Raw genomic sequence first — 12783 nt, forward strand, 5'->3', positions numbered from 1 at the left:
GGGTGTAACAGTAAACACTGCTTCACCTTAAAAACGAGCTGGGTCCTCGGGATGGTGCCTGGGTTCGGTGGCACCATCACCAGCCCCTGGGCAGGAGGTGGGGATGAGCATTTGTGAATTCCTTGGAGAAGGAGAGAGCTCTGTGAAGAGCTGGTGGGAGCAGAAACGGCACGGGAGGGTGCACGACGGGGCACCAGAGCCAGCGGGGACCTGGCACCCAGGAACCCCCAGCCTCACCCCGGGCACCCCCGGCTGCGACCACCCGGCCCCTGTGTCAACTCCCCCGTCTGCCAGCAAACGAGGATGGATGAAAGACGAGCTCCTGGTGCAGTCTCCTCCAGCCAACAGCACCCTCCTGGCTCATCCACCCTGCCTTTGCTCCCGGATTTTCCAGCTCTGATGACTCAGCTCCCTTTTTAACTCACCGAGTGGAGCTGGGTGCTGGTGACTTGGCCCCGCTTTTAAATTTTATTTTTTTTTTTTTGGCTGGCGGGGTCATCCTATTTGCTACTGACAACCTTACGTCCTAGGATGCTGGAAGACAGCCCAGTCTGAAGAGAAAACTAAAGTTTCCTAAATAAGCTCCGGGGTACGGAGACGAGCCTCCGGGAGCTGGGATGTCGCCCCTGTGCATAAGGCTCCCCCGTCCTGTGCGTGGCTCTGAGCCTTCCCGGGAATAACCACACTCCATTTGTCCTCAAAGCTGAGCTCTGTCTGTCACCGACTCCTTCTTCCCATCTCTTTCCCTCCAAACCCTCAGGTTCAGGTGGGCAAAAGTTCGTCTGTCCCAGCGGCCGCTTTGTTCATTTTCCTCCAGCCAAAAGCCACGTCTGCCGGAGGAAACCTCCCATCTCTGCACAGAAATGTATTCATAAAATAAAATAAAAAAATAGAAAGAGAAAGAAGAAGAAGGAGAGAAGCCCCGGGGTGGCTGGGAAGCTGTCTCTTCGTATTCCGAGCGTGCGGGTCAGGTCTCGTATCGGCGGTGCACAGCCCATCCCAGAGGTGCTGGGTTCACAGTGTTGGTACAATCTGCCAAACAGACGGATCAGCTAGGAGACATTGCCAAAAGAAGCTGGAACAAGGCGGGAGAGGAAGGAATAAACAGCCTGCAGGGTGGCACCTTCCAGCTCACCCACTGCCAGCCCCGCAGAATCCCAGCCTTCCCAGGCAAACTCATGGATTTTGGGTTGTGCACCACAGCCCATCCCCGTGCACTATAACCTGTGCACCACAGCCCTGTGCACCAAAACCTGGCCCTGTGCACCACAGCCCAGCCCCATGCACTATAACCTGTGCACCAAAACCTGTCCCTGTGCACCACAGCCCAACCCTGTGCACCATAATCTGTGCACCAAACTTGGGGGTCCAAGCTCTGGGGGGTTTCTGCCCTCCAAATCCTGGAGGCAAATCCCTGGGGTGTTACATCTCCTCCTGCCCTGCTGACACCTCAAAACCACCTGGAGGGCCCCAGGCGCTGATTGACACCCCCCGTCCAGCCTCTGTTGGCTCTGGGGGGTTCCTGCCCTCCAAATCCTGGAGGCAAATCTCCTCCTGACCTGCTGACACCTCAAAACCACCTGGAGGGCTCTGAGGACAGCTTTCTTTGGGGATTTCATGGGGTAGACAAAAATCCTTGGGGTGCAATCACAATTTTTTTTTTAGCCATGGGCAAACAGCTTGTTTTCAGCTCAACTTTGGTCCCACCCCTGTGAAATGTCCCAGCTCCTTCACTGAGGAGCAGCGTCACCACAATGGGACAGGGATGACATTGGGATGGTGTTGTCCTGCACCAGCCCCAGGCTCCAGTTGCCATGAGTCGTTATCTGTGCTGGAGTGGTAACCATGACCCCAAATCCCCCCAAACCCCCCTCACTGTCCCTCTCCAGCCACCTGCTGGCAAAGATTATCAGCTTCTTAATTATCAGCAGTTCTGTGGAGATGGAGGGGGATTAAAATACTGGAAAAACCCTTAAGCTGAGGTTTATTCCCACAGGGACATCCATTGGGACCCCTGTCTCCCGTGGAGGTGCTTGTCCCAGGGGATTCAGGGCTGTAGACATCTCCTGAGCCTCCCCGGGAAGGGCTGGAGGGACCAAACCCACGGTGCAGGTTCAGGAGTGGGAGGAGCACTTCAGAAGTCAGAAGATCAGCAAGTTAAAATAACAGTCTCATATTTTATTACTAGCAGAGGAGCAGGTGGGTAGTGGGTGGACACCCAGCTGGGGGGGCCACCCTCATCTTCCTCCACATCCCTGCTGGCTCTGATGCCTCGGGGGCTTTGGGGTGCTGTTGTTTCGGGAGCCCCCCTGGCCCCACAGCCCTGCCCTTGTCACCGGAGGAGGAACGTGGGGAGGTGACAGCATCCACCCTGCCCCTAAATCCTCAGTTACTCCTTCCCTGCCCACACGAGCAGTCTGTAGCTCTGGACAGGGGGGGGTTGAGTGTGTGTGGGGGTGTAACAGTAAACACTGCTTCACCTTAAAAACGAGCTGGGTCCTCGGGATGGTGCCTGGGTTCGGTGGCACCATCACCAGCCCCTGGGCAGGAGGTGGGGATGAGCATTTGTGAATTCCTTGGAGAAGGAGAGAGCTCTGTGAAGAGCTGGTGGGAGCAGAAACGGCACGGGAGGGTGCACGACGGGGCACCAGAGCCAGCGGGGACCTGGCACCCAGGAACCCCCAGCCTCACCCCGGGCACCCCCGGCTGCTCCCACCCGGCCCCTGTGTCAACTCCCCCGTCTGCCAGCAAACGAGGATGGATGAAAGACGAGCTCCTGGTGCAGTCTCCTCCAGCCAACAGCACCCTCCTGGCTCATCCACCCTGCCTTTGCTCCCGGATTTTCCAGCTCTGATGACTCAGCTCCCTTTTTAACTCACCGAGTGGAGCTGGGTGCTGGTGACTTGGCTCCGCTTTTAAATTTTATTTTTTTTTTTTTGGCTGGCGGGGTCATCCTATTTGCTACTGACAACCTTACGTCCTAGGATGCTGGAAGACAGCCCAGTCTGAAGAGAAAACTAAAGTTTCCTAAATAAGCTCCGGGGTACGGAGACGAGCCTCCGGGAGCTGGGATGTCGCCCCTGTGCATAAGGCTCCCCCGTCCTGTGCGTGGCTCTGAGCCTTCCCGGGAATAACCACACTCCATTTGTCCTCAAAGCTGAGCTCTGTCTGTCACCGACTCCTTCTTCCCATCTCTTTCCCTTAACGACGAGCTGGGTCCTCGGGATGGTTCCTGGGTTCGGTGGCACCATCACCAGCCCCTGGGCAGGAGGTGGGGATGAGCATTTGTGAATTCCTTGGAGAAGGAGAGAGCTCTGTGAAGAGCTGGTGGGAGCAGAAACGGCACGGGAGGGTGCACGACAGGGCACCAGAGCCAGCGGGGACCTGGCACCCAGGAACCCCCAGCCTCACCCCGGGCACCCCCGGCTGCTACAGCCCTGTGCACCAAAACCTGGCCCTGTGCACCACAGCCCAGCCCTGTGCAATATAATCTGTGCACCAAAACCTGGCCCTGTGCACCACAGCCCAGCCCCATGCACTATAACCTGTGCACCAAAACCTGTCCCTGTGCACCACAGCCCAACCCTGTGCACCATAATCTGTGCACCAAAACCTGTCCCCGTGCACCACAGCCCAGCCCTGTGCACTATAATCTGTTCACCAAAACCTGGCCCTGTGCACCACAACCTGTGCACCACAGCTGTCCCCACACACCCCAGCTCTGTGCACCAAAATCTGTCCCTGGGCACCAAAACCTGTGCACCACGGTCCATCCCGGTGCACCACAACTGGTGTGCATCACCACTCATCCCCATGCACCACAAACTGTTCACCACAGCCCATCCCTGTGCACCCCAGCCCTGTGCACCACAACCTGTGCACCCCAGCCCAGCCCTGTGCACCAGCCACAACCCGTCCCCATCCACCACAGCCCTGTGCACCCCAATCTGTGCACAACCCCTCTCCACAGAGTGGGCTGTGTTTTCACCAGTGACACACAGGTGGGTGCCTCTGGCTTTGGCAGCCACCCAGGCACCGCTCTCCTTGTCTGGATGGTGCAGGAAGGGGGGGGACAACCTCCCTGGGGTTGGTGGCTTCTTCTCCCTGCTCGGCCTCCCGCTGGCCCTACCTTGGCTGAGCAGCTGCAGGTTTCGGACCTCCTCGCGCACCTGGAGCTGCAGGACCTGCTGCAGGACCTCCTGCCGCTGCGCCTCGTGAGCGATGCCCATGCGCTGCAGCTTCTCCCCGTTCAGCCGCAGCAGCGCCCGACCTGCAGGACACGGCACGGTGGCACCACATTGGGGGTGACACCCCCAAAAGCACAACTCACAGGGGAGCCCATCTCCACGTGGGGACGCGCAGGGGGAAAGGGGAGAAAGCCCCAAAATGTTCTTTCACCACCTGGACCCACAGGGGTGGGGGAGCATCTCATGTAGCCCCACTTTTGGAGAGCGGAGGGGTGGCAGCTGGATGTCACAGAATCACAGAATCTTCTAGGTTGGAAGGGACCTTAAAGATCATCTTGTCCAACCGTCAACCTAACTGACAAAAATAGACACCCACACAACAAACAAGGAGCATCATCACTAAACCACTGTCCCCAGCCTCGGGACAGGTACTGGCTGTCACGTAACCCATCCCCGCAGGCAGGAGCTTTACGCTTCTCTGCTCCACCTCCCACATCAGGGGATGTCTTTCCAAGTGCAGGGTCCCCGTGCGGGCTGGCTGTCCTGGGTGAATGGGGGTGTGACGGGGGGACACCCCCAAAAGCGCAACTCATGCAGGAGCCCATCTTCACGTGGGGATGTGCAGGGTTAAAGGGGAGAAAGCTCAAAATGCTCTTTCACCACCTGGACCCACAGGGGTGGGGGAGCATCTCATGTGGCCCCACTTTTGGAGAGCGGTGGGTGGCAGCTGGATGTCCCCAGCCTCGGGACAGGTACTGGCTGTCACGTAACCCATCCCCGCAGGCAGGAGCTTTCCACTTCTCCGCTCCACCTCCCACATCAGGGGATATCTTTCCGAGTGCAGGGTCCCCGAGCGGGCTGGCCGTCCCGGGGGAATGGGGGTACCCATCAAAAGGCATTAGCATTGCCACCACTGTCCCCATCGAGCCACTCTCCTCCAGTCCGGGGGCTGTTAAATGAGGGATTTACAACCAGCTTTTGTCCTTGCTTCCCAGCGTACATTTGCTAATGCTGCCTTTTTGTTTCCCCTGCAAGGGCTGGCTGAGCTCCTGCATTAGGGTTTGCATCCCTCCCAGGCATCTCCAGCCCTCCCTTCCCTGCTGCTTTCTTCTGGCCCTGGCAGAGCTCTGCCTGGCCACGCACATCACGCTCGGACCGGGATGATGCTCATACGTAGGGGTCAAAGCCAGAGTTCCCAAGAGGGGAGGGAGCAGATCCCAGAGGTTATCCTCCTCTGAGGACTTGGCTGGAGGTCCTGGAGGAGGACATTTGCAGCTTGGGCTCCAGCTGGACAGAGATCTTTCCTCTTCTGCAAAAATTTCCGGTATTTAAAAGAGCTGTAAAAATATTCTTATTATATTAATCTGGGCAAGAAGAGGACTTTTCCCCATCTTTTAAACCACAGTCTCCCCTGGGCAATTTATGCTCATTTTAAACAACCTCCAGCCTGTCCTGGAGCAAACACCTCCTGCCCAGCCTGGGTGGGTGTCCCCAAGCCTGGTGCTGTGGGGCAGCTCTCATCCTGGCTGCATCTCCATGGGAAGAGGGGACAGAAACGGGGGGTACATCTGTCTTCCCAACCCTGAACCTCCAAACAGCTATTTCTCGGGAGCACGTACTAATGGCAATTAATTAGTACCGGTGATTAAGTGGGGGTGCCCACCGTACCTGTGATGGCGTGGTGGGCGAACGCCTCGACGTAGATGAGATAGTTGTGTGGGCAGTGCTTCTTCAGCCATTTGCACACATCCTGCTGGGTCCAGAGCACCACGGGCTTGGCCAGGCTGCCCAGCGTGGGGCTGGTGTGGTAGATGCCATAGTGGTCACAGCCACGGCCCTGCAGGGAGCGGGAGGAGAAGGGGTTAGTGGGACTCGGCCCTGGGAGGAGGAAAATGCCTTGGCTGGGAGGTCAGCGGACAACCTCCCTGGGGTTGGTGGCTTCTTCTCCCTGCTCGGCCTCCCGCTGGCCCTACCTTGGCTGAGCAGCTGCAGGTTTCGGACCTCCTCGCGCACCTGGAGCTGCAGGACCTGCTGCAGGACCTCCTGCCGCTGCGCCTCGTGAGCGATGCCCATGCGCTGCAGCTTCTCCCCGTTCAGCCGCAGCAGCGCCCGACCTGCAGGACACGGCACGGTGGCACCACATTGGGGGTGACACCCCCAAAAGCACAACTCACAGGGGAGCCCATCTCCACGTGGGGACGCGCAGGGGGAAAGGGGAGAAAGCCCCAAAATGTTCTTTCACCACCTGGACCCACAGGGGTGGGGGAGCATCTCATGTAGCCCCACTTTTGGAGAGCGGAGGGGTGGCAGCTGGATGTCACAGAATCACAGAATCTTCTAGGTTGGAAGGGACCTTAAAGATCATCTTGTCCAACCGTCAACCTAACTGACAAAAATAGACACCCACACAACAAACAAGGAGCATCATCACTAAACCACTGTCCCCAGCCTCGGGACAGGTACTGGCTGTCACGTAACCCATCCCCGCAGGCAGGAGCTTTACGCTTCTCTGCTCCACCTCCCACATCAGGGGAGGTTCTCCTGCTTCTCTGCTCCACCTCCCACATCAGGGGATGTCTTTCCAAGTGCAGGGTCCCCGTGCGGGCTGGCTGTCCTGGGTGAATGGGGGTGTGACGGGGGGACACCCCCAAAAGCGCAACTCATGCAGGAGCCCATCTTCACGTGGGGATGTGCAGGGTTAAAGGGGAGAAAGCTCAAAATGCTCTTTCACCACCTGGACCCACAGGGGTGGGGGAGCATCTCATGTGGCCCCACTTTTGGAGAGCGGTGGGTGGCAGCTGGATGTCCCCAGCCTCGGGACAGGTACTGGCTGTCACGTAACCCATCCCCGCAGGCAGGAGCTTTCCACTTCTCCGCTCCACCTCCCACATCAGGGGATATCTTTCCGAGTGCAGGGTCCCCGAGCGGGCTGGCCGTCCCGGGGGAATGGGGGTACCCATCAAAAGGCATTAGCATTGCCACCACTGTCCCCATCGAGCCACTCTCCTCCAGTCCGGGGGCTGTTAAATGAGGGATTTAGGCCCCACTTTTGGAGAGCAGTGGGTGGCAGCTGGATGTCCCCAGCCTCGGGACAGGTACTGGCTGTCACGTAACCCATCCCCGCAGGCAGGAGCTTTCCACTTCTCCGCTCCACCTCCCACATCAGGGGATATCTTTCCGAGTGCAGGGTCCCCGAGCGGGCTGGCCGTCCCGGGGGAATGGGGGTACCCATCAAAAGGCATTAGCATTGCCACCACTGTCCCCATCGAGCCACTCTCCTCCAGTCCGGGGGCTGTTAAATGAGGGATTTACAACCAGCTTTTGTCCTTGCTTCCCAGCGTACATTTGCTAATGCTGCCTTTTTGTTTCCCCTGCAAGGGCTGGCTGAGCTCCTGCATTAGGGTTTGCATCCCTCCCAGGCATCTCCAGCCCTCCCTTCCCTGCTGCTTTCTTCTGGCCCTGGCAGAGCTCTGCCTGGCCACGCACATCACGCTCGGACCGGGATGATGCTCATACGTAGGGGTCAAAGCCAGAGTTCCCAAGAGGGGAGGGAGCAGATCCCAGAGGTTATCCTCCTCTGAGGACTTGGCTGGAGGTCCTGGAGGAGGACATTTGCAGCTTGGGCTCCAGCTGGACAGAGATCTTTCCTCTTCTGCAAAAATTTCCGGTATTTAAAAGAGCTGTAAAAATATTCTTATTATATTAATCTGGGCAAGAAGAGGACTTTTCCCCATCTTTTAAACCACAATCTCTCCTGGGCAATTTATGCTCATTTTAAACATCCTCCAGCCTGTCCTGGAGCAAACACCTCCTGCCCAGCCTGGGTGGGTGTCCCCAAGCCTGGTGCTGTGGGGCAGCTCTCATCCTGGCTGCATCTCCATGGGAAGAGGGGACAGAAACGGGGGGTACATCTGTCTTCCCAACCCTGAACCTCCAAACAGCTATTTCTCGGGAGCACGTACTAATGGCAATTAATTAGTACCGGTGATTAAGTGGGGGTGCCCACCGTACCTGTGATGGCGTGGTGGGCGAACGCCTCGACGTAGATGAGATAGTTGTGTGGGCAGTGCTTCTTCAGCCATTTGCACACATCCTGCTGGGTCCAGAGCACCACGGGCTTGGCCAGGCTGCCCAGCGTGGGGCTGGTGTGGTAGATGCCATAGTGGTCACAGCCACGGCCCTGCAGGGAGCGGGAGGAGAAGGGGTTAGTGGGACTCGGCCCTGGGAGGAGGAAAATGCCTTGGCTGGGAGGTCAGCCCCCAGGGACAGGGGAGATGCTGGCCAGTGGCACGAGGCTACACCGATGGTGGTGGCAGATTTTGTCTTTGCACCCTCTGGGGTCTCTGGGCTCCCTCTGAAACAGCAGCATCAGAGGAAACGGTGAGGGAGGTGGGGATGGGAGGTCGAGGTGTGGGTCCTGCCATACACAGACCCCACAGCCAGGAGCTCCCCGGCCCTCCTACTGCAGGCAAGAACCCCAGCCCCCTTCCCCTACTCATCTCCCAGCCCAGCAGAGCATCACATACGCTCAGGAGATGTTCTGGGGGTCCCCAGCGTCCCCCCCCTCACCAGGCAAAGAAGGGTGCTCACTGGCAGCTCTCAGTGGGGATGGAGGCAGTGAGGTCCTGGGGGGCAGGAGGGTACTGGTGCAAAGCCATCCCCACCAGAAGTCCCCAGGGAAGCAGCCAGCAGCCAGCTGGTGCCCTGGAGCAGGAGGGACTCTCCCTTTCTGTCCTGCTCAACCTCCTTCAACCCTGAGCTGACCGGCCACGACGAGATCCTGCAGCCTCACAGGCATCTAAAGCCACCTCTGCACCCTACAGTTCTTTTTTAGGATGCTGCCATGCCTGGAGACACCCAGGATAAACTGGGATCACAGTCCTCAGTGCCGTGGCATGCCCTGGCCACCCTCCACTTCCTGGAGACCCCTGCCACCCACCCTCACCCCCTTGCCCAAACTGCCCTGGCCTCAATGCAGGCAGGGAGAAGCAGTGCCCACGGGGAGATGGGGTTTGTCCAACAGCATCCCTCCCTCCCCCATCCCTCCAGCTGCCTGCTGGAGTGGCTGGTCTCTCCCCGAACCACCCAGTAGCTCCATTTCCTCGCCCACATCACAGCCATTCCAGCCTCACGAGGTCGTTGCAGCCTGGATTTATCTCGGTGTGGAGCAAATCAAACGCTTCGAGCTGTAGCAGCGCGTGGGGATGAGTCTGCTTCTCCCAGGGTGGGGGATCCCCAAGGCTGACTGGGAAATGGGGCTGGGGGATGCAGAAATCCACCTTTTCCTGGTTTTAGCACTCGGGGGAGGTCAGTGAGTTCTCTGCTGCTGCTGCTGCTGAGGCTTCATCCTCGAGCATCATCAAACATCGCTCCTCCAAAGCAGCTCCCTGCACCCAGGCTGCTGGGACTGTCCTGGGCTGGACCGTGGGCAGGTGGGGATGGAAAAGGAGTCCCTGTTGCCTGGAACACCCTGGATTGCCAGGGTCCCTGCTGGCACGGCCCTCACCCATGACCAGGACACGGCAGAGGCAGCATCCGATACGGGAATGTGCCAGAATGGGAAAGGTCGACAGCACTTGGACTGCAGTTTGCCAACATCGACCTCCGTGTGCGAACAGTGGCTAATTAAGCATGCCTAATAGAGGAGCAGAGATAATTAGTGTAACAGGGACTCCAGACATCCCGCAGTTACTGAAACTAATGACACGTCCCTGAGAGATGTCAGAGAGGAGGCAGCGGAGGGCAGCGGAGTCTGGGATGTCTCCCCCAGCCCTGAACCGGGCATCGCTCACCCCATGAAGCCCAACCAGCCTGGCAGGGGCTGCTGCTGCACCCGGAGGGGGAAATTTGGCCTTGGGAAGGGACCTTGCCTCAAGGAGGGCTCACGGGTGGCAGCAGGGGACATTCCAGAGAGAGGGAAGGCGGCAAAGATGGGAGGCTGAAAATGAATAACCAAGGAATCCATCTCCAAAGCAGATGGACAATGCGATGGGCGACGTGCACGATTCGCTTTCCCAATCAAACCCTCACTTTTGGGGGATCCCCCAGGAGCTCCCTGCCCCCCTCCTCAAGGCCCATCCCGGGAGCCATCTGCCAGCAGGAGCATCCCCAGCCCGTGCCAGGCGCTCGGCTCCTTCGCACTCGGCTGAGCACCGGAGAGCTGCCGTGGGGGAGCATCCCCAAGCCCGCGCCGGCCGCTCGGCTCCTTCACACTCGGCTGAGCACCGGAGAGCTGCCGTGGGGAGGAGGCGGCCATTGGCTCCAGATCCACTAACGAGCCGTGATGAGAAGTGGAGGGGCTGGGGGAAAATCACGGCGAGCTTCCCGGGAGCTTCCCACCGCTATTATCCCACTAACCCTCTGAGGCACGGGGGAAGAGGTGACAAACAACCTGCAATTTCCCTGAGCACGCTCGTGTCTGCAGGCGCTTCTCCCATCACACGCAGCCCCAGCCCCATCTCAGCATCCCTAAATGCTGCCTGCTCGGGGTGCATCACCCCCCCACGGTTGGTGAGGCCCCCCTCATCCCCTCAGTGGGTCCCCGAGTGAGCTCCTGCGCTCCCCCGGTGGGAAGGGGGGGTGTAATGAGTCCCGGGCTCGTTTTCCAGCCGGTTGAGCTGGGCTGTCTCTCTGATAAACTCTCAGCCGTGAATATCGAGCGCCGGTGTTGAGGAGAGCAGGCGGGGGGGGACTCGGAGGCAGGAGGTGGTTGGGGGGAGCCATCCCCTGGGAGCTGCAGGGAGCAACTCATGTCACCTCCCCTCTCTCGGGCATTTTTCCTTGCTTATGGCAAAATGAAAAGCCTGTCTCCCCTGCCCAAATCCCACCCCCAGGAGACACATAGAGGCAGATGAGGGAGAGCCATGATGAATGCAGGTGGCACCCACAGGGTGGTTGGTGCATCCCCTGAACAGCACAGGCAGCACTGTCCCCGTGTCCCCAAGCTTTTCACAGAGGTACGAGAGGGAAGGGGCCACCTGGGTGCCTGGAGGGGCGATGGGGATGAGAGGCACAGCACTGTCAGGACATGGGGACCCAAGGGGCTGCCACCCCTGTGATGGTGGGACTGTACCCAGCCCTGCAGGGACCAGCCAGGTCCTCGAGATGCAAAAGCATCTCCATGTCGGAGTCTGGAAGCTGGGCAGTACAATTTTCCCCATTTTCTTTCCAGCAGGGTGGATGTGCTGCCTCTCATCACTGCTCCCAGGGCGGTAGGAAGGGACTAGGAAGCACCAGGAGCTGCTCACTGGGAAGATGCTCCTTCCCCCAGCCCTGCGGAGGCCGTGCAGCAGGCAAATGGCTGGAAACCTTCAGCTCACGGCCTCGTTAATGCAATAAAGTTCAGAATTTTAGGAGGTCAATGGCTCAGACCTGACTAAGAGACATATCCAAGCGCTCAGGGATTTTAAGGCATTACAAAGGAATTTGGTTCTGGCACATTTACTGCAAAATTGTATGAAGTCCCAGCTCCAGGTGTGGAGGGGAGGTGACACAGAGAGCTCACCCCAGCACAGCCCCCAGCCTGACGATAATAATTACATTATTATATTTATACATAGCACTAGCATTAAACACCCGATCATCACGAGGGCTTTCAGCAAAGCGGGACCAGAAGGCCTGACCCTGCAGCGACAGGGGAAGATGCTCCTGCAGGAAATTGATGGGATGGGGTGGGGTAGGGACACAGGAGGAGCTGCGTTCCCCTGGGCAGCCCTGGGGGGGGTGCGGAGGATCCCGGGGGGGTACCTGTGAGCCCTCGGTGCCCGGCTGCCGCAGGAGCTTGACCGTCCGGCCGCCGTCGGGCCGCTGGCTCCGGCCGTCGTGCCAGGTGAGGCTGCTGCCCGGGTTCCTCTGCAGGCGGTAGCTGAGGTTCTCGGCCGAGACCGTGTGCTCCAGGAGGCTGCGGCAGAAGCTGAAGTGAGCGGCGGTGGCTGCGGAGGGAAGGGGGGGTGAGACATGGCCACGGTGCCCCTGCGCTTGGGGCACCCAAAAATACCTCTTCTATACCAAGGGACTCACCCAGCTGGGCTGTACCCACTCCCCACGCACTGCTGAAATCTCCCCCTCCCCATCTTCCCTTCCTATCCTCTTCTACACCAAGGGACTCACCCAGCTGGGCTGTACCCACTCCCCACCGCTGAAATCTCCCCCTCCCCATCTTCCCTTCCTATTGCCAGGGAGAAAACCCATCAGCCCACGGACGCACCGGCTGGCACTGGGAGCCAGCAGGCACCGAGGAGATGTTTGCCCACACAAACCCCTCGCCAGCGATGCTTGTTTTGACACCCGCCTGCCGAGCAGACGTGGGGACCCACAGCTGCTCTGCGTGGCTCCGTTATCGCCATGGTGAGACACTGGAGGGGGGCAAAGGGAAAGAGCCTCTTTCCATGGACCAGGCTGGCATTAAACTGCTGCCACCGAGGGATGGGGAGCGGATAAACCCCACTCGATGGTGAAGGGAATGCAGGTTGGCCCCCCCTCCCTAGCACAGATCATGGTTGCTTGGGGATATCCCCACAGACACACAAACCTGCACACCCAAGGGATGGCCAAAAATGTGCCAGCCCAGCTATAATGGCACACAAAGAGCCATTTA

At 58.9% G+C, this 12783-nt stretch overlaps 2 protein-coding genes across 2 annotated transcripts; both read right to left on the minus strand.

Moving 5' to 3' along the window:
* Positions 1 to 273: 273 nt before the first annotated feature.
* On the minus strand, positions 274 to 12532 carry LOC106895432 (sterile alpha motif domain-containing protein 10-like). The gene is made up of 5 exons (XM_014954856.1): positions 12478 to 12532; positions 11934 to 12118; positions 8199 to 8367; positions 6161 to 6301; positions 274 to 1032 (listed from the first exon to the last, which is right to left on the minus strand). Exons 1-5 carry the CDS (start codon positions 12530 to 12532, stop codon positions 968 to 970), a joined length of 615 nt encoding a protein of 204 aa, XP_014810342.1. The 3' UTR covers positions 274 to 967.
* Positions 961 to 6054, minus strand: LOC106895297 (sterile alpha motif domain-containing protein 10-like; the record flags this gene model as incomplete). Its single annotated transcript, XM_014954649.1, has 3 exons — positions 961 to 1075; positions 4130 to 4270; positions 5856 to 6054. Coding segments are annotated over 3 exons (363 nt in total), but the record flags the coding sequence as incomplete, so codon positions are not given.
* Positions 12533 to 12783: the final 251 nt, after the last annotated feature.

This window comes from Calidris pugnax, unplaced genomic scaffold, assembly GCF_001431845.1.
Source record: "Calidris pugnax isolate Ruff unplaced genomic scaffold, ASM143184v1 scaffold50, whole genome shotgun sequence".
Lineage (NCBI taxonomy): Eukaryota > Metazoa > Chordata > Aves > Charadriiformes > Scolopacidae > Calidris > Calidris pugnax.

Coding starts and splice junctions, on each gene's coding strand:
- LOC106895432 (XM_014954856.1), bottom strand. CDS start 12,532: ATGGCGATAACGGAGCCACGCAGAGCAGCTGTGGGTCCCCACGTCTGC. Junction 8,368..11,933: donor CGGGCACCGAGGGCTCACAG/GTACCCCCCCGG, acceptor CGCTCCCTGCAG/GGCCGTGGCTGTGACCACTA. Junction 1,033..6,160: donor CCTGCAGCTGCTCAGCCAAG/GTAGGGCCAGCG, acceptor TCTGTTTGGCAG/ATTGTACCAACACTGTGAAC.